At 38.2% G+C, this 22,746-nt stretch overlaps 1 protein-coding gene across 3 annotated transcripts in view; it reads right to left on the bottom strand.

Annotated features, from left to right (window-relative positions):
- LOC132311654 (sister chromatid cohesion 1 protein 4-like) overlaps positions 1–22,746 on the bottom strand; it is a 31,220-nt gene that overhangs the window by 5,428 nt on the left and 3,046 nt on the right. For all 3 annotated transcript variants that reach the window (XM_059809668.1, XM_059809667.1, XM_059809666.1), the window contains exons 3-11: positions 8,486–8,747; positions 7,937–8,034; positions 7,798–7,841; positions 4,369–4,433; positions 4,063–4,174; positions 2,522–3,623; positions 1,995–2,429; positions 1,066–1,213; positions 343–479 (exon numbers count right to left, since the gene is read on the bottom strand). In XM_059809668.1, coding sequence (XP_059665651.1) covers positions 343–479; positions 1,066–1,213; positions 1,995–2,429; positions 2,522–3,623; positions 4,063–4,174; positions 4,369–4,433; positions 7,798–7,841; positions 7,937–8,034; positions 8,486–8,747 — 2,403 coding nt within the window. The remainder of the gene's footprint in view (positions 1–342; positions 480–1,065; positions 1,214–1,994; positions 2,430–2,521; positions 3,624–4,062; positions 4,175–4,368; positions 4,434–7,797; positions 7,842–7,936; positions 8,035–8,485; positions 8,748–22,746) is intronic.

A 22,746-nucleotide genomic window follows, 5' to 3' on the forward strand; every position in this document is an offset into this window, starting at 1 on the left:
AGTAAGCAAGCAGCATACATGCAAAAAGGTTAGGCTTGAGACATCCGAACAAAGTGTACAAGCAAGAAATACTACAAGCATGGTTTGATCGGAGAATATATATAAATATTCAAAGAAAATTTCATGGCCATGAAAGAGAATCAATTTCTGTTAGTGATCCTCTTCATATAGAACATAATAATTGTACAGGAACATTTAAAATTGTAATAAGCTGCCAAACCATAAATCAGAGTCCAATGGCATCAATAATTGAGTACAATGCTTCAATTACGAGGGGAAAACTGGAAGGAAAAAAAAAACAAAATCCACAGAAATGCTGAGTTTTCAGCAACATGAACTCACCGATAAATATGGATTCTCTGAAAATTTCATCTTCCAGTAACTGTTTCCGAATCATCCAAATTTCAGGGCGAGTGCAAGGAGCTTTCTTTCGTACGCGGCGTATGTCTTCAGTACTTGTCAATTGTTGTCGTATTGTACTTGGGAGCCAAAAAGGGCAATTTTGTTAGCCTATTTCAACACAAAATCAACCAAGTTCTGATTAACTGTGCTATGAAAAAGTAGTTTATGGACACTAAAGGGGGAAAAAAAAACTGATTCCACCAGATGCTACTCTGCTAATCTTGTGATTTTCAGAACATAACACAGAGCATAAATATTAGTATAAGAAATCAATCAAGACAAGTACACAACAAAACCAGAGCTATTTACATAGTTGAAACTAAAATCAGTTGATGCAGATGAAATGGACATTGAGGACCAGAGATTTCCCACATGTACGAATTTTAAGCAATCTACTGTAACTACTGTTAAATGGAAAAAATAAATAATAAAATAAAAAAGAAAAAGCAAGCACTAACTAGGATCAGCAAGGTGTGTTACACAGATAGTAGGATAGATGCAATTCTTTTTTTCTTTTTCTTTTTTAAAAAGAAGAAAAAAGAAGAGAGAAATAAAGGAAAATATAAAACATCATTTACAACAGAAACACATAAACTAAAAGAGTAAAGCTAGAAAAAACTTAGGAACCTAAATAATGCAACAATAGAAGATAATAGAACATACTCGCCATGCAAAACCATGTTATCATCCAAAAGCACCTTCCTCTTAGAAGCACTAACACGGGGTGCAGACCGAGGGCGTTTCATAGAAGTTATCTCATTCTCAGGTGGAGGAGTGAACTTCACTTTCAAAGCTGAAGATTTTCTTCCAACTGTAGCAATGATAAATAAAATTCAGTCGAAAAGACGTAATAGTGAAAACATAACCTTACAAGCCAAAGATCTACTAGTTAGTTTTGGGAACATGATGGCATGCACACACACTATGAAGCATGGATGATACAAGAGGGATACAACACTACACAAATACGACAATACGATAAATTCTTAAAAGAAAATAGAAAAAAAAAAAAAAAAGGATATGAACATGGCGAAGGCGTGAAATATTTACATCTGTATAAAAAATATATATATATATGTATTTTATGTATATATTTAAAATAATAAATAATGAATATATGTAATTATGTATAAATTTTTTAAAATATAATTGTTTGTCATTTCAGAGCATTCATTAAGACTAAAATTCGCTTATAAAAGAACATAACAAACAAGTATTTTTGTAAATCTACCAAATACTCTTATAATATTTCTTATTATATCTCAGCTGTTGAAACCTTGTAACGCTCTTCCTGATAATTATACCAGTTATACTACGAGAGCTGCATGTTAATGTCTAAAATGTGTCAGAGAGTATCTAAGAAGTATAAAAAATGTGTCCAATATATATACAAAAAAAAAAAAAAAAAAAAAAAAACAAAACAAAACAAAACAAATCATAGGTGCATTTAGGAAGTATCCAACGTGTAACCATGAGTATTCAAGGAGTATCGGAATCTAGTATGGATACTACATGAATGTAACTCCCTTATTGAAGTATCCTTGTTCCATTGCACCCCTTCCATAAAGCACAAAAAAGAAACAGTTGGATACCTAAAATGGAAGATAATAAATCATCATCATCAGGAATAGATTCCCCAGTTCTTTTGGAGAGGTCCAACCCAAAAGATTTAACTGAATTTAGACTCTGCATAGTCAGTGTACTTTCAGTGAAACTGCGTTTTTTTCCTGAAATGCTTTTGGATCCATCATCCCCCATTGAGAATGCTTCATGTGGCGTAGACTCCGGAAAAAAATTATTCGGTAGATCAGCAAACCCTTCTGGTACAGAGAGCAACTTCTCAGGTGCAGGCAGTTCAGAAACTTCAGAACTATCTAAATTTTCTAATTGAGTATCTCTTGAAGTCACGTCCACTTGATTATCTAGTATACTAAAATCTGCCTGAATGTGTTCATTTGAACCAGGTTTTGCTATGTTGTTTCCCTCTAAGACTGGTTTTATAACATCAGTTGCATGACTCCCTTCACCTGGAAAATAAGGACACGTTAAATTCACAGATTGAGGTAGAGAGTATACCTATATCTCTGGGTCAAATATTTACACAAGCTTGTAAACAAACCTTGCACCTCATTGGAAGCTTCTGAAATATGGTTTGCCTCCTTCCTTCCAGATGTCTCTACTGAGCTCAGCCCAACTTCTTCAGATGGTAAGTCAATAACAACTGGATTAATACCTCCAGGAGACAAATCCAATTGGTTCAAATGTGAATTGCAGGGCTGAAGAACATGCATGTGAGTAAATGCCATTTCTTCATGAACATTAGGACTAAAATTTTCAAAATCCTTTTGCCCCTGACAAGCCTGAGTTCCAAAGTCCTCAATATTATGTCGACTGGAGGATTCAGTATCTACTACCACAATATTGCTATGAGGGCTTGATTTTTCCACATTTCCTGCAACCTCCAGGTTTTTAGAAACAGCTGGTCTAAGTAGTGCTTGATCAGTCTCTAGCATAACTTCTTCTGGTACTGGCTGGCAGGTGCTAATTAAACTCGACTTCTCCATACTGTTCTCATTTCCAGAACCAGGGTTACTACAAGAGTCCATCATAACATGGGCTTCATCAGAGGGACATGGAGATGCTTCAATTTCACCCAACCTAACTCCTTGGGGTTCCAAACAGTCTAGATGGGCCCCATCAATAGAATGAATGACAGAATCATTGCTGTTAGCAACTCCATTCTGTAAATCCTGCACCCTGTTTGCAGCATCAGTCACAGGAATGATCTTATCTGAAAATTCTGATACTGGAGAAATGACTCTATCTATAATGGACGATGATAACAACGCTGACTGGGGATCCTCTGATGATACGTGCTCAATGTTCACAGAAGTAGGTGGAAAATCTTCTGGTAGGTTTAGTTGTCCAACCTCCTGGCCATCCGAAAGGCATCCATTCTCCTCAGCAGGCATTAGAAGAACAAATTCAGGATTCATATGACTATGAGACTCATCCACTGCATTTTTATTTCCATTAGAAAAATCTACTTTACTGGTCGCACTTTCCAAATTCTCTTTAGCTGCAAATTCTGTCATATTATGATCTTCTGATTCCAGATGATCATCATATGCTGAAGCCTCTTGAATGTTAGACAAGTTTGGTTCTTCCAGTAATCCAGGAGTACATGGAGCCTGAGCATAATTTTCAGTAGGAATTTCAATCTGCTCACAAGGAAAACAATATTCATTAAATCAAGTTAGTAACTAAATAACAAGGGTAAAACTTGGCAAATATCCATTAAGAAAAAGGATAAAATCAGAGGTGGCTAGGAAAATTTTGCTAGAAGTCCTTGATGTTTATAATGTCTCACTTGGAGACATTATATAATTTTCCACTCCCTTATTTTCTTTATTTTACTGGAACTGCTTCCATGTCTATTTTTTATTCTTTCCAGTAATGTTTACTGAGGGTATGCCCTCTGTGCACCTGCATATATTTCTTTTTCTTTTTTTATACAAAACCAATTATGAAAAAAAAAAAAGGATAAAATGAACCATAACCCAACCGCCGCCGCCGCCACCCCCCCCCCCCCCCCCCCCAAAAAAAAAAAAAAAAACTTTATACGTCAGTCATTTTTTTATTTCAAAATACAAAATTAACCTGATCTACACTGCCTGAAGCTTGCATCGGCTCTGAGTTATCATTCATCCCTTCACAGTTTTCATCTTGTTTTAAAGGACTCATTGGTTGGTCAGATGCCTGAGGATCAGCTCTGGAATTAGAAGAGATTAATGAAGTCAGAAGTTGTAGCATATCCAACTGTCGGTTGCAAGTAACTTAATAAAGTGAACAAAATTACTTTCAAAATTCTGAAAAACAAGAAGCAACAATTTAAGAGTATTATTCTTTCAAAGGGAAAGTGGCACAGAATAAGCAGATAGTAATGCCATAAATAAAAGAGGATACCCTGAACCCAACATATCTCCTGCATGTCCAGAAGCAGCTGCTGCAACGTTCTCCAGAAATAGTTCCTGTTTGCAATCAAAACAATAATGATAAAATATTAATACTCCTATAGTTATATACAAGAAAGTACTAGGCTAGTCAATTCATGATTAATATGTGCATAACACAATAAATATTATTATGTCGTATTGGAAAAGGGGGAAAGAGTTTTCTTTTATGTGGTAGATAGGTCATTGTGTCATGTTGTCATATCATATTATATTGAAAAAGACAAATTTGGTCTAAAGGGCCTTATATAGGGTGTCTTCATATGTTTAATTATATTTCCAATTTATAAAAATAAAAATAAAAAAGAGGAAAAAACCCAACCTCCTTGCCTCCCAAGGGGAGGATAGATGAGTACCGAATTTTTCTAGACAATAGGTACAATTAGTTTCTGAGTTGTCCTCCTTCGTGGGGTGGTTATTTTTGTCTTTTCACTTTTCTATCTTTTTCACTTTTTAACAAGAAACTATTTTTTGATAAGAAAATTTAATGAATAATTATGGTACTCCCCATAATTGAACCCAAGACCTCTTTGTAGAGTAACAACAATGACTACCAACTTTGCTAGCTTGCTCCTTGTAACAAGAAACTATGACCCCCAGAAATCAAGTCGGCCACCCTTTTCCCTCTCTCTGTGTGTGAATTCTAGTAATCATGGAGGGGAACTCTTTTCCTACTGCTAGCTGTTGCATTCAGTCTCAACAATGGCAACCAGAATAAACTTTTGATTCATTGGACCTTAGTTCACAAACTTAATTCAGCACTTAATTTTGCATGGATTAAGTGCTTATCCAATTAAGTGTGTTTGATAACGCAATTTGAATATCACTTAAAAAATAAGTGCCACCTAAAATGGGATAGAATTTTAAGTATCAGTGGCCTCACTTATCAATGACTGCCGAACACTTAAATTTCAATATATATATATATATATATATATATATATATATTTTAAATCACAATTTACAACTATCACTTAAAACTTTCAGTACTTAATATTTAGTTTTATCAAACAGCACCTTAATCTTTCACCAATAATGAGCCTCTGAGTAATGCAATCATAGCTTCACTAGTGGCTTTTAAGGAAGGCTCGTGAAACATGCTCACACCTGTTTATGGTGTCTATAAGTTTTCATTGGGAAAAAAAGAGTTTATGCTTTAACCACCTATGATTCAGATTAAGATTGGGAAACTTGTCATTGTGATTCACACAAACTCATAAACACACATGCACGCACACAAATTGAAAGCTGTGCCTGCCTAATGGTCCATGACAAGAAGTATTGATCTGGAGATGAGAGGGAGGAGACACGGCATGATGAAGGTGGAGACTTTTTCTTAAAATCATTCAATAACTGAAATGGCCCTCTTTAAAACAGTATGTAAGTGAAGTGGTGGTAAAAACATTGTGCAAGTGGGGGCAATGGTAGTCCTCCCCTTGAAGGAAGGGATGTCAGATTTCATCAATAAACAAAACCCCAAATAAATTATTTACAACCACTACACAGCAGGTGCTTTAACTTGATTTGGTGATTTAACCATTTGATTCCAATCAAGAAAAATGATCCAATTGAAATACAAGATGTTTAAGGGAACCAGTATTTTTCTTGAAAAGATGGATTAACTTTTCACAGTAATCAGCTTGCCCCCAATCTCAATGAACCAGTAAAAAAAATCAAATAAGCGCCCATATCTATGTCACAGACTAGAGATCAAGAGTAAAAAAGTCTATATTGATTCCCAAATCAAATTACGGAAAATTTTCTCACAAAATAGGTGAGTCTTAAATCCAGGATTTCAATGGACTTTCAAAAGATATTTTAAACAATTTCGAAGTATTAATTTTCCTTCACAGTATTTACTGATCTGACATACAATCACAAAAAATAACTCCAAATTTTTTATGAAATTTAGGGGGATATGGGATTGCCGACGGGCCACAGTCGACTATAAGCTTACAACTTCTAGACAGAAAAGGATTCAGCAAAACAATTACCCACAAGCTCGCAAAGAACCATAAACAAAATAAAATACACAAGTTGTTATCCCATTTAACATAATACATGAGCAAAATTTGCGTCAAACAGGAGTTCTGTCTGATTATGGCAGTTTTGGAAGTTGGCTCAAAATTTAAAAAACTAACTGATTTGGTCAAACAGCATAAAAGCTAAAAAATTGGCTTTCTCAATGCTAGTAGTAAATTTGACAGTTCAGGAAATTTAATAGAAAATGGAAAGCCCATCAATATCAAAAACCATGCGAACTGATAAAACCCAACTAAAAAACTAAAAAAACATAACAATAAGTTATTTTTTAATCAACAGAGATGAGTTCAAGGTAGGCTCCCTGCCCGGGTCATTTTTCCCTTTTCTTTCTTTCTTATTTTTTATTTTTTTCAGCCTGCTAAGGTCATTTGTGATGACTGCAATTTCACTGTACATGTGGTAAAAAAAAAAAAATTTAATCAGTTTTAAATATTTTCCAACAAGTCATGAAGCATTAAGCAAATTGAGAATATTGCATTTTACTCTTCAAGTTAGGATGAACCTCAAACATTACAAAAAATCTAGCTGTCAGAATTAATCAATAAAATAATATGTAAACTTTAGAAGTACTTTAAAAATTATTTACATTAAAAATCGATTACATTAAACAATCAGGAATAGTACGAGTCCAAAGTGGCACCTAATTGGAACAGCTCCACATTACCAAAAACAAAAAGCATTGTTCCCTCCATAGAAATTTGAGAAATTAATCGTGCAGTGATTAAAGTTAGTCTTTTATCATTCATCCACATATCTACTGCCCCAAGTCTATATCCCACTTCAAGGCCAAGTAAACTAACTTCTGTAGTTATCATAATAGCCTTGATCAATATGAGTTTCCGCCTCCATGTATATCGACTTCCAGTGGTTGTTTGAGAATGTGAAAAACCATACTAATGGGATATCTTTTGACCATAATTCATATAATATTCCAGTAATGCCAAATTGTTAAAATGTTAGAACTCGGTTGCTCTTAACTGTGGCCCAAAATGGGCCCATGTGAATCCCAAAGTTAGTTTGAACATGTGAGGATGAGCCACTATTGCATGTGACATGAAAGGGAACTATAGTTTTCCTCACATCTTTCCCTCTCCCTCTCTCTCTCAAACCAGAAAACTAGGCCATACCAGGATCCAATTTTTGCATCATGGGAACCAAAGAGATATATAATAAATATAATCTTTAAAAAAAAAAGTAATCAATAAAGAATACACCTCCACCATTGTCAACACATCCTGGTAATCAAATTGACCTGACATGCCAGCTAAAACTCAGTTCAATTTATTGTTCATTATATAAAATATTGGAAAAATGACGACGGTGGTAATGAGGATATTACCTCATCAAGGTCCAAACCAGAGGTGTCACCATCGCCAAAGCGCTCTAAAAAAAAGATATTAAAGATACATAACCATCAGACATGTTGCTAACCACTCCAAATTACAATCAAGCCATGTCATGCAAAAGTAAATACTGACCATCCAGTCCAAACTGGGATGTGGAGTAAACAACACCCTCCATGGTATCTTGGAGAGTAATCTGCTCCCTTGCACTGACATGGTGATCAACATAATTACTGCAACATATACAGTCAGTAAAAGACGTTAAACCAAACGGGAGAAAACAGTTAATTCTTACCGAATAGAATATTAAGTTCTCCTACCAGACATCTTAGCAAGAATTCAGTATTAACAGAATTATGTAATGGTCCTAATGGAACTAAAAACTTTTAACTGATATAATCAACTTGACCAGATGATAACTACCATCCAGCAGTTTTTTGGATAGTCTGTCCTATAAGATAAATATCTGGGAAAGTTCAGTAGTGAAGGCAGCGATCAAAATCAAATAAAGGTTGAACACTTCAAAAGTAAATTATTGAGGATGCATTAAGAGAGTCTGCTGGACCATTATATCATCAATTCCTATCACCATTTTGCACATTGTATCTCCAAACCATGATGTATAACAGCGTTTAGATTTGCTTCTAAATTTAAATTAGATCATTCAGTAGAATTGGCACAAACCCCTGAAAAATGTCATTGTCTGGCAGCTCAAAATCATCTAGATCAAAAGTCTCTGGCAAGGTGATGGAGTGATACGGTGCAGTAGATTCTTCAGGTGGTAAATCAACAGTAGTTGAGCGAAAAGCTTGCTTAACCTTGAGCAAAGCCTCACTGCAATCATCGAAAAGGTAATTCACCTTTCTAGAATATATCCTCACCACACCAAGCAGAAGATGGCTAGACAAGCGGAGTGCAATGGGTACATCAGGAAAAAGAATCGAGTCTGTTCAAAGATGAATGTCAGAAATTAGCCAAGCCAAATAGAGTATTTGCCATCAGATATAAAAATTAAAAAGGAAGCAGAATCAACGTTGGGGAACAAACTGCAGACGCAAAATCATATTTGTAGTGAGTTGCATTTCCTTAAGTACAATAAAATCAAAGAAAAACAGAATATGTGGTTTGCTTCAATTAATTCAACATGTGATAATGCTTCTATCAAAATTTCAAGGATACAATAAACAGCATGAAACCTAAAAAATATGAAAAGTAATTTCTCAACACAGCAATGGTGTACAGAAAAAAATCAGGGAAATAAATAGATAAATAAATAAAATACCCAACTACATAGCAGGAAACCCTAAAATAATATTGTCCCTCGTCATCCACCCTGAGCGCAGACCCCCACATCTAACAGGAATTCCTTTAACTTACAATAATCAAGCTCTATAAATAAATCTTAACCACTAATATGTGGTTTGCTTCAATTAATTCAACATGCGTTTATGCGTCTATCAAAATTTCAAGGATACAATAAACAGCATGAAACCTAAAAAATATGAAAAGTAATTTCTCAACACAGCAATGGTATACAGAAAAAATTCAGCAAATAAAATATATATACCTAACTACCTAGCAGCCTTAGCAGGAAACCCTAAAATAATATTGACCCTCATTATCTACCCTGACCGCAGACACCCACATCTAATCAAGCTTCCCCGAACAGATTCTGCATAATTAAAATTTTGAAATATTGGAGATTTTTTTTTTTTTTTTTTTTTTTTAAAGTGAAGGAAATTAAAATTTAATAAAAGTATTTTTTTTTTTTTTATAAGTCAAAATTAATAAAAGTATATCTTGGATAGCTGACTGAGTTTTGAGAAATAACAATTCCTTTCAAGATTGTTGAGTTTCGTGGTAAACATCTCTGATGCAATTCATTGCATACCAAGCCATGCCCAGTCTCTCATCAGGGTCAGTCCTAATTTGCATTGTTGAATTGTAAGAAACAAGAAAGTTAATGTAAGTGTAGAAAAGAAGAGTACAAGAAAATTAATTTAAGTGTAGAGAATAATACAAGAAGATGGTGTGTGTGTGTGCGCGCGCGCGCACGCTTAGTCTAAGGATTATTGCTTTTCTAGTTTTTATAGGCTTCCAAATTTATCGGAAGTGGTCATTCTCTATTTGCTTTGATGCACAGGGAGGGAATGCCCTCTCTTTATCCATTGTACTAATTGTTTAACATCTTTCAATGGAATCACCACATTTATGTTAAAAATAAAAATAAAAATAAAAACACTTCCACTTCATACCTTTTATCAACTGATTTATTAATTTAGGTAATATATTATTTAGTTCGACCAAAATCAGGCGCAAAAGGGCGCGCGCCTTGCGCTCATGAGCTGATTTGTTGAAGAAATGGTATTCAATAAGGTAATATATTATTTAATTCAAAAAAAATTAGGTGGACTGATTTGTTGAAGGAATGGTATTCATTAAGGTAATAAATTATTTAGTTCCATCACAATTAGGCCAGTTGAGTTATTGAAAGAATGGTATTCATTAAGGTAATATATTAGTTATATATTATTTAGTTTGACAACAATCAGGCTAGCTGATTTGTTGAAAGAATGGTATTCATCAAGGTAATATATTATTTAGTTCAACCACAATCAGGCAAGCTGATTTGTTATATATTATATAGTTTGACCACAATTAGGCTAGCTGATTTGTTGAAAGAATGGTATACAGCAAGGTAATACATTATTTAGTTCAACCACAATTAGGTGTGAAAGGCGCATGCCTTGCGCTCGGCGCACCTTCTACAGACCGCCTTGCCTGGAAGAGGTGCAGTTGCTGCGCCTTGAAGGTCAGGCGCGCCTGGGGGGTGCCTTTGACAACCATACTTCCCCCAATTGAAAAGACAAATTCTATAAAATAGTTACAAGGTTAGAAAAGCTTTATGGCATAGACATTGGTCAGCTAATAATTTACATCATCATAAAGTGAATGTAACCGAAATGTGGATGCTGAAATGAGAATATAACAATAAAGAGAAGAAGATGAAATTAGAGAAATCAACTAAGATGGGCGCAAAAAATGAAACAAGAGCAACGCTTTCATGTAGCTGAAATAAGAATGCTAAGATGGATGAGTGGAGTGACTAGAAGAGATAGGGTCACTAATGAAAGTGTGAGAGAAAAATTAGGGATGGCTCAAATTAGTGAGAAAATTAGAGAATAGACCTGGATGGTTTGGAAACCTACATCGGAGACCAAGAGACGCACCAGTCAAGCGAGGGAGACTGGTTGTAATAGATGGTAAGAGACGGAGAGGGCGACCAAGAATAACATGGAGGTTATTAAAAATGATTTTAAAAAGCTAAATATAGTAGGCGAAATGACATGTAATAAGAAGGATTGCAGAAAGAGAATTTATGTCGCCGACCCCCTTCATATGGGATTAAGGCAAGGATGATGATAAGAACTAACAATAAAATAACTAAATTTCATACACTGAGGGAGAAGACCGCCTTAGTGTAGAAATATAAACAATAGGACCAGCATAGAACAGCAAAGCCCACAGAGCCACAGTCGTTCTTTCTTACCATCGTTCTACTTCTTTAAGGGGGGGTACGCGCATTACCTTCTATTTCCGATCTTCTCCTCAGGAGCTGCTTAACATCATTAAGAACAGGCTTAAGGGGGCACAGTTAGGTAAATCAGTACTCATGCTTGCCCTTAGCCTGGCAGTAGAGTACAGAGAATTTGACACGAAATAATCAGGAATAGCTATTATAAATGGTGAAGGATCCAAACCTCAAATTTCTCTTTCAGGGATCACGTTGAATACAATATATCCTCCGTCATATGAGCACACGGTGGGTCCACTCTTATGGCTTCGCCCGAGTCTTCGTCCATCTTTTCCAAACCACTAGCCCTAGTCTGGACTAGGAGCCTTCTTTTTCTTAGCCCGCAGCTGACGACTTGACTTATTGAAAATCAAAGCGATCATGATCAAACTGTCCAAGGTGCAAAGTTACAAAACCAACGGGATCACCTGGGATCTTGATCAGATGTACTGATTTTATGGAGCAGAATCCGGTCCCTAATCTCATAATACCTTTCTCGATAATAGATTATATGTGGCTAGAGCTTTTCTTTCTCTTTTTCTTTTCTTTTTTTTTTTTTCTTTTTTTGATAAGTAAAATTGTATAAAAGCACTCAAAAGGGGGGAGCATCCCAAGAGAACTACACAAGGCCAAATAGGGCCTCTAGACATTCAAGAAACCCAAAAAATCAACCATCTCCTCTAAAGAACTATAATATCTCCCTACAACCCAACAAAAAATAGTAGAAATAATAGAGAACTTAAACATAGAAATAGGATTCTCCTATCCTTCGAAAGATCTCTTGTTCCTCTCGAGCCAAACACACCACCAAACACACAAAGGCGTAACAACCCTCCAAACATCCCAGACTTGGGGCCCCACTATACAACCTCTCCAAGCCTCAATACACCCTCTCGAAGATTTGGGCATGACCCACTGTTGAAAAAGAGATATTCGGTTTTAATAAGACCAGATTTTAGGGGATATGATAGGCGTGTAAATATAGATAGTCAATGACCAGATTTTAGGGGATATTTTAGTGTACAACCTGTAGCTTCTATTAGTGTACAGCCTGTAGCTTCTGTTAGTATACAGCTTGTAATTACAGCCTATAGTTTGCTGTTATAGCCTGTAGTCAGCTTGTAGTTTCCTTTTTTTTAGCCCCTTGTACTTCCTATTTAACTAAAGCATTGTAAACCATTCAAAGTAAGGCAAAATACAGATTCCTTTCAATCTTGAAATCGCCTATTTGGTATCAGAGCATCTTACCGATTCTTCTAGAAAAAAAACCCCTAGCCGTCTCTTTTTTTTTTTTATCTCTTCCAAACAACCCTAATCACCATGTCTGATGACATACCTGAGTCCAAAACCAAGACCTTTGAGTCCCAAGTCCAAAACTCTCAGACACACTCGGTCCAGATTACCACAATTCGGCTAAATGGTGAAAACTTCTTTCGCTGGTCCCAGTCCGTGCGGATGTATATCCAAGGCAGAGGCAAAATCGGCTACCTAAAACCTGAAGATCCATCCTACTCTACCTGGAGAGAATTCGATGGTGATGACCTGGTTGGTAAATTCAATGGAGGAGGACATCAGTTCTAATTATATGTGTTACCACACAGCAAAAGAACTCTGGGACAATGTCAACCAGATGTATTCAGACCTGGGAAATCAGTCTCAAGTCTATGAACTAATGTTGAAACTCGGAGAGATCCGTCAAGGAGATAATAGTGTTACAAAATATTTCAACTCTCTGAAATGTTTGTGGCAGGACCTTGATTTGTTCAGCGATTATGAGTGGAAATCGCCTGAAGACTGCAACCATTACAAAAAGAAGGTGGAAGACAACCGCATCTTCAAGTTTCTCATTGGACTCAATGTCGAGTTTGATGAAGTGAGAGGCAGAATAATTGGACGACAACCCTTGCCTTTAATCGGTGAAGTCTTCTCCGAGGTTCGAAGAGAGGAAAGTCGCAGGCTGGTCATGCTTGGAAAAAAGTTATCAAATGGTGCTGTTGAGACCTCTGCCTTGGTCGCATCTGAAGCGAATATTGGCAGGAAACATAATGAAAAGCCCCGCCTTTGGTGTGACCACTGCAACAAGCCTCACCATACCCGTGAAACCTGTTGGAAAATTCATGGTAAATCAGCGAATTGGAAGAGTAAGCAGGAAGGCAGATTCAACCGAGCCCCATCAGCTCATGAAGCCGAGGCACTTCCCTTCAGCAAAGAACAGATGGATTATCTTCTAAAATTGCTGAAATTCAATTCCTCATCTGGTACTCCTAATGCTTCTCTTGCTCAAACAGGTAACAACCCGAAGGCCTTATCTTGTCGTTCAAATTCCAGTGTTACCCCATGGATCATTGATTCAGAGGCTTCTGACCATATAAGTTTTTCTCATTTATTTCAAACTTATTCACCCTGTTCTGGCTCTGAAAAAATCAGAATAGCCGATGGTTCTTATTCTCCTATTGCAGGCAAAGGTTTGGTAAAACTTTCGAAAATTATTGATCTTAAGTCTGTCCTTCATGTCCCAAAGCTTGCTTGTAACCTTTTATCAGTTAGTAAATTGTCTAAAGACTCTAATTGTCGTGTTATCTTTTTTGAATCCTATTGTGAATTTCAGGACCAGAGCTTGGGGAAGACGACTGGCAATGCTAAGATGATAGATGATCTCTACTATTTTGAAGATGATGTTTCAAGTAATAAAAAGGCTCAAGGTTTGAGTAGTTTTCGTTCTATTCCTGTTAGAGAACAAATAATGCTATGGCATTTTAGACTAGGGCATCCTAGTTTCCCTTATCTTAAAAAATTATTTCCTTCTTTGTTTAAAGGATTGGATTGTTCATCTTTTTATTGTGAGAATTGTTTTTTATCAAAGAGTCATCGAACTGCGTATTCTCCCAAACCTCACCAAACATCAAAACCATTTTATTTAATCCATAGCGATGTTTGGGGCCCTTCTAGGATCACAACTCTTTCTGGAAAAAAATGGTTTGTGACTTTTATTGATGATCATACACGTTTGTGTTGGGTATATTTAATGAATGAAAAATCTGAGGTTGAAAAATTATTCAAGGATTTTTATATGATGATTGAAAATCAATTTCAAACAAAAATTGGCATTCTTCATACTGATAACGGCACCGAATACTTTAATGAAGTTTTAAGAAGTTTTTTAACAGAAAAATGAATTTTTCACCAATCCACTTGTGTTGACACGCCCCAACAAAACAGAATTGCCGAAAGAAAGAATAAACATTTACTTGAAGTTTCTCGTGCCATCATGTTTTCAATGAATGTTCCTAAGTATTTGTGGGGTGAAGTTGTTTTAACAGCAACATATTTGATTAACAGGATGTCTACTCGTGTTCTTAACTATTTTACACCCCTTGAAAGCCTTAAAAAAAAATTTCCTGAAACTCGGATTTATTCCAACCTGCCTTTGAAAGTATTTGGGTGCACTATCTTTGTCCATTTACCTAGTAAACTTCGGTCTAAATTGGATCCTCGGGCTGAAAAATGTGTTTTTGTTGGGTATGCCCCGAATAAAAAGGGGTACAAATGCTTCAATCCGAAAACAAAAAAAATGTTTATCAGTATGGATGTCTTTTTTCTAGAAAATCATCCTTATTTTCAGAAAACTTTTCTTCAGGGGGGAGAAAGAGAGTGAAGAAAATTTTTGGGAGATTTCTACTAATATTCCCTTACCTAAAACTATTGTCTCACACTTTATTACTCCAAACACTGATCTTTTTAAACAGGGAAATGATGTTCTAGAATCAGGAAACCCGGGGCCTCCTAGTCCTAATCTGCCAAGCCTTACTGTGTCTCCAACAGGGGGAGAAATCCTACCAACGATTCCAAAAAAACCGAATCCTGAGCTTCTGGTTTATAACAGGAAAAAGACTCATCAAAAGAGTAGAGAGCCTACTATTGTACCTGAGCAAGGCCAATCAGAGGTCCCGAGCAATGACTCCCTTAATACTCAAGGTACTCTAAATCCGAACTTGTCTACAGTTGTCCCTACTATTTCTGATCGTACAGAGTCACCTAGCCAAGTTCCTATAGACCTTGATATCTCTATAGCTGTTAGAAAAGGAAACCGAACCTGTACCCAGCATCCCATTGCCAAATACTTGTCTTATGATAAACTTTCCCATAAACATAGGGCCTTTACTTCAAATATTTCTCACTTGTTTGTTCCAAGAAACATTCAAGAAGCACTAGATGATCCGAATTGAAAATCAGCAGTGTTAGAGGAGATGAATGCTCTTAAAAGGAGTGGAACGTGGGAGATAGTTGACTTGCCCAAAGGAAAGAAAACTGTTGGGTGTAAATGGGTTTTCACTATTAAGTGTAAAGTTGATGGTAGTGTGGAAAGGTACAAGGCAAGACTTGTGGCGAAAGGTTTTACGCAAACGTACGGCATTGATTACCAAGAGACGTTTGCTCCTATAGCAAAAATAAATTCTATCTGAGTCTTATTGTCGTTGGCAGTCAATTCTAACTGGCTATTACATCAATTGGACATAAAAAATGCCTTTTTAAATGGAGACTTCGAAGAAGAAGTGTTTATGAGCTTGCCACCTGGGTTCAAAGGAAAGCACAGTCAGAGCAAAGTCTGTAAACTCAAAAAATCCCTGTACGGTTTGAAACAGTCTCCAAGAGCGTGGTTTGAACGCTTTGGAAAGGCTGTGAAGAGCCATGGGTATCATCAGAGTCAGGCAGACCATACCATGTTCTACAAACACGGTGAGGAAGGAAAAATTGCCGTTTTAATTGTGTATGTGGATGATATAATTTTGACAGGTGATGACATTGAAGAGTTGACCAGACTGAAGAAGAAACTTGCTAAAGATTTTAAAGTCAAAATCTGGGAGCATTAAAATACTTCCTTGGAATGGAATTTGCCAGGTCAAGAGAAGGAATTTTCGTGAATCAACGAAAATATGTACTTGATTTGCTTAATGAGACAGGACTACTCGGGTGTAAAACTGCTGACACTCCAATTGAAGTCAACCTGAAGTTAGAAACTGCCGAACCCGAGAATATGGTTGATCGTGAAAGATATCAGAGATTGGTGGGAAGACTAATTTACTTATCCCACACATGCCCAGATATAGCATTTGCAGTCAGTATGGTGAGTCAGTTCATGCACTCTCTTGGACAGGAACACTTTGAAGCAGTGTACAGGATTCTGAGGTACTTAAAGGGCTCACCAGGTAAAGGACTTATGTTCAAAAAACAAGGTCATTTGCAAGTGGAGGTATACACAGATGCTGATTGGGCAGGCAGTATAGTTGATGGACGATCTACCTCAGGATATTGCACCTTCATTGGAGGAAACTTAGTCACGTGGCGAAGCAAGAAACAAAATGTAGTAGCGAGGAGTAGTGCAGAAGCCGAGTTCAGATCACTCGCCCATGAGATTTGCGAAGCTATATGGTTAAAAAGACTCCTTGAAGATTTGAAGGTTACTGTTTCTCCTCCAATGAGAGTCTACTGTGACAACAAAGCTGCCATTTCAATTGCTCATAATCCAGTCCTCCACGACAGAACCAAACATGTGGAAGTTGACAAACACTTTATCAAGGAAAAGCTTGACTGTGGTATGATTTGCATTCCTTATGTCTCTACTACTGAACAAGCTGCAGACATCCTTACCAAAGGACTACAAGAGACAGTTTGAAGTTTTAAGAAGCAAGCTAGCTATGGAAGACATCAACAAGCCAGCTTGAGGGGGAGTGTTGAAAAAGAGATATTCGGTTTTAATAAGACCAGATTTTAGGGGATATGATAGGCGTGTAAATATAGATAGTCAATGACCAGATTTTAGGGGATATTTTAGTGTACAACCTGTAGCTTCTGTTAGTATACAGCTTGTAATTACAGCCTATAGTTTGCTGTTACAGCCTATAGTCAGCTTGTAGTTTCCTTTTTTTTAGCCCCTTGTATTTCCTATTTAATTAAAGCATTGTAAACCATCCAAAGTAAGGCAAAATACAGATTCCTTTCAATCTTGAAATCGCCTATTCCCACAGAACTCCAAACAAACCTACCAAGCATCAAATCCCAACAATCTCTAGCGATGGTGCAATGCAAAAGGAGGTGATCCACCGTCTCCTCATCGTGAAAGCACATGCAACAACAGTTGACCACAACCTAATTCCTTCTCCTCAAATTATCCTGAGTCAAAAACTTCCCCAAAATAGAAGTCCAAGCAAAGAAGGCCTAGATCTCCAAACAACCTTCCACGGGAAAGAAGCCCCAACCTCCTTCGTAAGACACCTATAGAAGGACCGAACATCAAACCGACCCTAAGAAGCAGGGGCCCAAACCCAACAATCAGAAACACCACCCGTGATTTCCTGACGATACAACAACTCTAAGAAACCAATGGCATCCTCAATTTCTCAATCCTGAAAATGCCTCATGAAACGAACATCCCAAGACGATCTCCCACTATCAAGCCGATAACAGTCGACCACCATGGCCTGCCTTTCCATGGCAATCCTGAAGAGTCGGGGGAAAGCGAGAGCAAGAGAGTTGTCACCACACCAAACGTCCTCCCAAAAATTGATCCTCCTACCATCCTTCAGTCGAAATCTAATGTGTTTAGAGAATCCATCCCACCCCTTCCGAATGAGTTTCCAACCCCCCGCACCCCTTGGAAAATATCCCTCAAGAGAACACCATCCTCCTCTCCCCTCCCTAAATCTACTCGCTACCACCCTCCTCCAAAGTCTATACCTCTCCACCCCAAACCTCCAAAGCCACTTCCCAAGAAGAGCCTTATTAAAAGGCACCAATTTTCGAAAACCCAAACCTCCATCCCGGATTGGACTGCAAGCCTGCTCCCAACGAACTAGATGATACTTGAACTCCTCCCCCACACCCCCCCAAAGAAAATTTCGCTACAATCTCTCAGTTCTCTTAGCCACAAAAGAGGGAATCTAGAATAGAGAGAAAATAAGTGGGGAGGCTTGAAAGGGTGCTCTTAATCAGAGTGAGCCTTCCACCCTTGGAAAGGTATTGCATCTTCCATCCTGCTAGTCTCCTCTCAAATCGTTCCATAATAGGATCCCAGCAGTCCACACACCTCGAGGATGATACAAGAGGTAGACCTAAATAAAAAATGAGAAATGGGCCAACACAACATCCAAGGATATCAGCCAACAACGCGATCTCAGGGACCTCCCCAATCGGCACCAAAATGCTCTTTCCCCACATTCACCTTCAAACCGAAGACAACTTGGAACCATATCAAAACACATCTCAAATATCTCATCTAGGACACATCCGCATCACAAAACACAAAAGTATCATCTATGAACATCAAGTGAGAGATCTCCAACTGGCTAACAACATCCCTAACCACCCTAAAGCCTCTAAGAAAACCCAAATCCACAACCCTCCTCATCAATCTACTGAGAGCCTCACCCACAAAAAGGAACAAAAAAGGCAAAAGCGGATTCCCGTCTCAAACCCCTTGAACTAGAGAAAAATCCTGTCGAAGCACCATTCACAAATACAAAGAATCGAGCACTAGAAATACAAAACTGAATCCATCTCCTCCATCTCACACCAAACCCCATCCTCTCCATCAAATAGAGAAGGAAACTCCAACTCCAACTCACATTATCGTACGCCTTCTCAATGTCCAATTTGCAAAGAACACCAAGAACCACACTACACAATCTAGAATCCACACATTTGGTAGCTATAAGGGCTAAGTCCAAAATCTGACGACCTCCAACAAAAGCATTTTGAGAGTCAGAAATAACCCCATCCAAAACTCTCCTAAATCTCGCTACAAGAACCTTGGCAATTAGCTTGTAGATGCATCCCACCAAACTAATAGGGCGAAAATCCCGAACATCGAACACCCCCTTTTTCTTCGGAATGAGAGCAATGAAAGTGGCATTCAGACTATTCTCTAAACAAACCTGACCATAAAAGGCGTGAAAGCTAGCGATCACCTCCCCTCTAACCACCTCCCAACTCTCCTGAAGGAATCTCATGGAAAAGCCATCAGCACCTGGAGCTTTATCCCCATTACAACTCTTCAAATCGGTCGAGACTTCCTCTTTAGAAAACGGCTCCCCCAACCCTGAACACTCCTCACTAGAAATAAAGTCAAACTGAAGCCCTCCAAGCAAGGGTCTCCAACCATAGGTTTCTGTGAACAGCTTCGAATAGAAATCAGCAATACCCTTACAAACCTCCTCTTCCTTACAAAACAACACCCCTTCCACGGTTCCACCCGAATCCTTCCAATATCGTTGCTCCTTCTGTGAGCATTGGCAAGTCTATGAAAGAACTTCGTGTTTCTGTCACCCTCCTTAAGCCACAACGCTCTAGACTTTTGCCCCCACAAGATCTCCTCGATGATAGCAATTTCTGCAAACTCCGCCTGGCACTCCACCCTCCTACTCCTCAGGGAGTCCGCGAGGTCGCCCTGTCCCTCCAAACAATCAATCTCAGCAATCTCAGACAAAGCTCAATTCTTACTCCATTCCAAGTTCCCAAAGACCTCTTTGTTCCATATCCTAATGTCTACCTTCAAAAGATGCAATTTTCCTGCAAGGGCATGACATGGAGTGCCAACCACCCCATAAACCTCCCACCACGCCCGGACCCTCTCAAGAAATCCCTCGGCACCAAGCCACACATTCTCGAATCTGAAAGGGGATCTTCTACTTTGCAATCCTCCACAATCCAACACCAACGGGATATGTTCAAAGATAGGATGTGCCAAAACAGCCTGAAGTACATCAGAAAACTTCTCCTCCTAATCTCCAGAAACGAGGAATTTGTCCAACCGAGAAAGAGTAGGAGGAGAGTGGCCACTGGACCAAGTAAAGGACCCTCCCTCCAAGGGCAAATCAATCAACCGAAAGTCGTCAATGAAACATGAGAAAAGTTCCATATCCAAAGTCCACCTACCCCCCGTCGATCTCTCAAAGGGAGAGCGGACAACATTGAAGTCCCCTCCAACACACCACGGCAACGACCATCTCCCACTAGCTGCCCCCAGCTCTTCTCAAAATAAATGACGCAAATTGTCCTCTGTAGGACCATAAACACCAGAAAAGACCCAATGGAAACCATCCTCCACCAAAGAGAGAACGGATGACGCTGAGAAACTCCCAACATGAGAGTCCACTTTAGAAACCCATCTACTATCCCACATAACAAGGATGCCTCCCGAGGAGCCTATAGCATTCAAAGCCAATGGGTCATGCCTCAGACTTCTCGAGGATTGCTAGATATCTGGAGGGGCCAATGGGTGGGGGCTCAAGCTAGAGACTTTTGGAGGGTGACCCCTCTTTGCGTTTGGTGGAGTCTTTGGAAAGAGCGGAACAGAAGATCTTTTGATGGGAAGGAGTCCTCTATTGGAGAGCTGAAATTTTCTATTATTTGTACCCTTTTTTGTTGGGGTTGGGGGAGGGATTATTCTTCTTTAGAGGACATTGTGGACTTTTTGGGTTCTTTGAGTTCATAGATTCTTTTTGTGTATATCTCGGGACGCGTTCCCCTTTTGAACGCTTTCTAATACATTTTACTTATCAAAAAAAAAAAAGCATTCAAAGCTAACCACTCCACACGTTTCCCACTCCAAAGGCTTCTAACAATCAAATCTGACATTGTGGCAATCTTGGTTTCTTGCAAACACACCACATGACAACCCCACTTCCAGACAACTGACTTCACCACTTTTCTTTTATCCGAGTCATTGGGACCCTGAACATTCCATGATAAGATTTGCAGCTTCATAGGGAAACAATTAAGTTTTCCTTCCCTCCACCCCTCTCCCTTGACCCCTTATTCCTCCATTCATAAGTAACATAAGAAATGGGAGTCTGCTCCTCCCTCTCACCTTTCTCTGAAGGAAATCCTCCCCTGCATCCCACATCATTGTTGTGTTGAAAATTGAGAACATCATGAAACATACTCATCACCTCACCCATCTTTCCTTCAAAAGTCACTCCCAAGAAAGCACCCACCTCCACATCCTAGTCCCTCACCCACACCTCCTCCATGCCTTCAAGTCCCTCAACGGCAACACCTCCCACACACTCCCCCTCCGGTCCCATAGCAACCAACGGATCAACCAAACCTTCATCCGGCTCAACTTCTTCCCACGGAACTATTCACATCTCCCCATCCAAAGGGTCCCGTGGTTTTCCCCTTTATAGGGTTTTACACCTAAAAAGTTGCCTCTACTCTCTATTTACTTTCTTTATCATTGTGTTTATGATTGAAACACGTTCATAACTAAATCAAGCTAAACTTGAACAAAGTAAAACTGAAAGTCGAAAAATTAGTTATTCATAACTAAGTATCCACAAAACAAACTCACACTCCCTCTAGGTCTACATTGACTCTTTTTTTTTTTTAATAAGAAAAATTGTATTAAAGAGCGTTCAAGTGGGGAACACATCCCGCAAAAGCTACGCAAGGACCGAATAGGGCCCCTATACTCTCAGTATGTCCAAAAAATCAACTCTCTCCCCCATGGATTTACAATTCCTCCCAACAACCCAACAAAAAAAGAGAACTAATAATAAAGAATTTCAACACCCCAATAGGAGTCTCCTCTCCATCAAAGGATCTCCTATTACGTTGCCACCATAAGCACCACCAAACACACAAGGGCGCCACCCTCCGAAAGTCACAGGCTTGGGAATGCACTGTATAACCTCTCCAAGCCTCTACTGAGACATAAAGCATTGGACCCCATCTACATCCAATTATTCATACACTAACGTACCATAGACTAGGGTATCAGTCTATTCCCCTCACCAACCTTAAATAGTTAGAACGAGATTTTGTTTGGTTGACTTCAGTTGAGTTGGTCCAACTCAAACACTTTCAACATTCAATATGTAATGTTGATGTATGTGAAAGAAAGAAACTAGCAACAAGTTGCCAGGATGCAATTGAGGATGTTATCTAAGCTTTAGGTAATGCTCAGAGTTACTTGTATATTGTTTTCTTAGTTTTCTGAATATATATGGTCTTTACATAGAGTTTAGAGTCACAATAATATTAGGGTTACAAGTGTTTTGAGTTTAATTTGGAAATGAAATTTCGTAGTTTCAATGAAATTGGAATATGACCAGTAGCCTTCTTCGGTCGATCGAAGTGCTCTGTCCTTCCTTCTAGGATTAGAAATGTGGGAAAAGAAACTTCCAAGCACACTTTACATGCATTCTAAAAAGGATTTTAACGCATCAGATATGTAATTTTAAATTCCCTAATTACATGAATGCACATGAACATAAAACCTAATTTTGGTGAATGCATTATTAATAGTTGCAGTTACCTTTTTGTCCTTTGATGTAGCTGCAAATTCTGTTTTGCACTTGGACTGAGATAGCAC

This window comes from Cornus florida, unplaced genomic scaffold (assembly GCF_030987335.1).
Source record: "Cornus florida cultivar Cherokee Brave unplaced genomic scaffold, ASM3098733v1 CherokeeBrave_3.0.0_Hap2_Chr06, whole genome shotgun sequence".
Taxonomy (NCBI): domain Eukaryota; kingdom Viridiplantae; phylum Streptophyta; class Magnoliopsida; order Cornales; family Cornaceae; genus Cornus; species Cornus florida.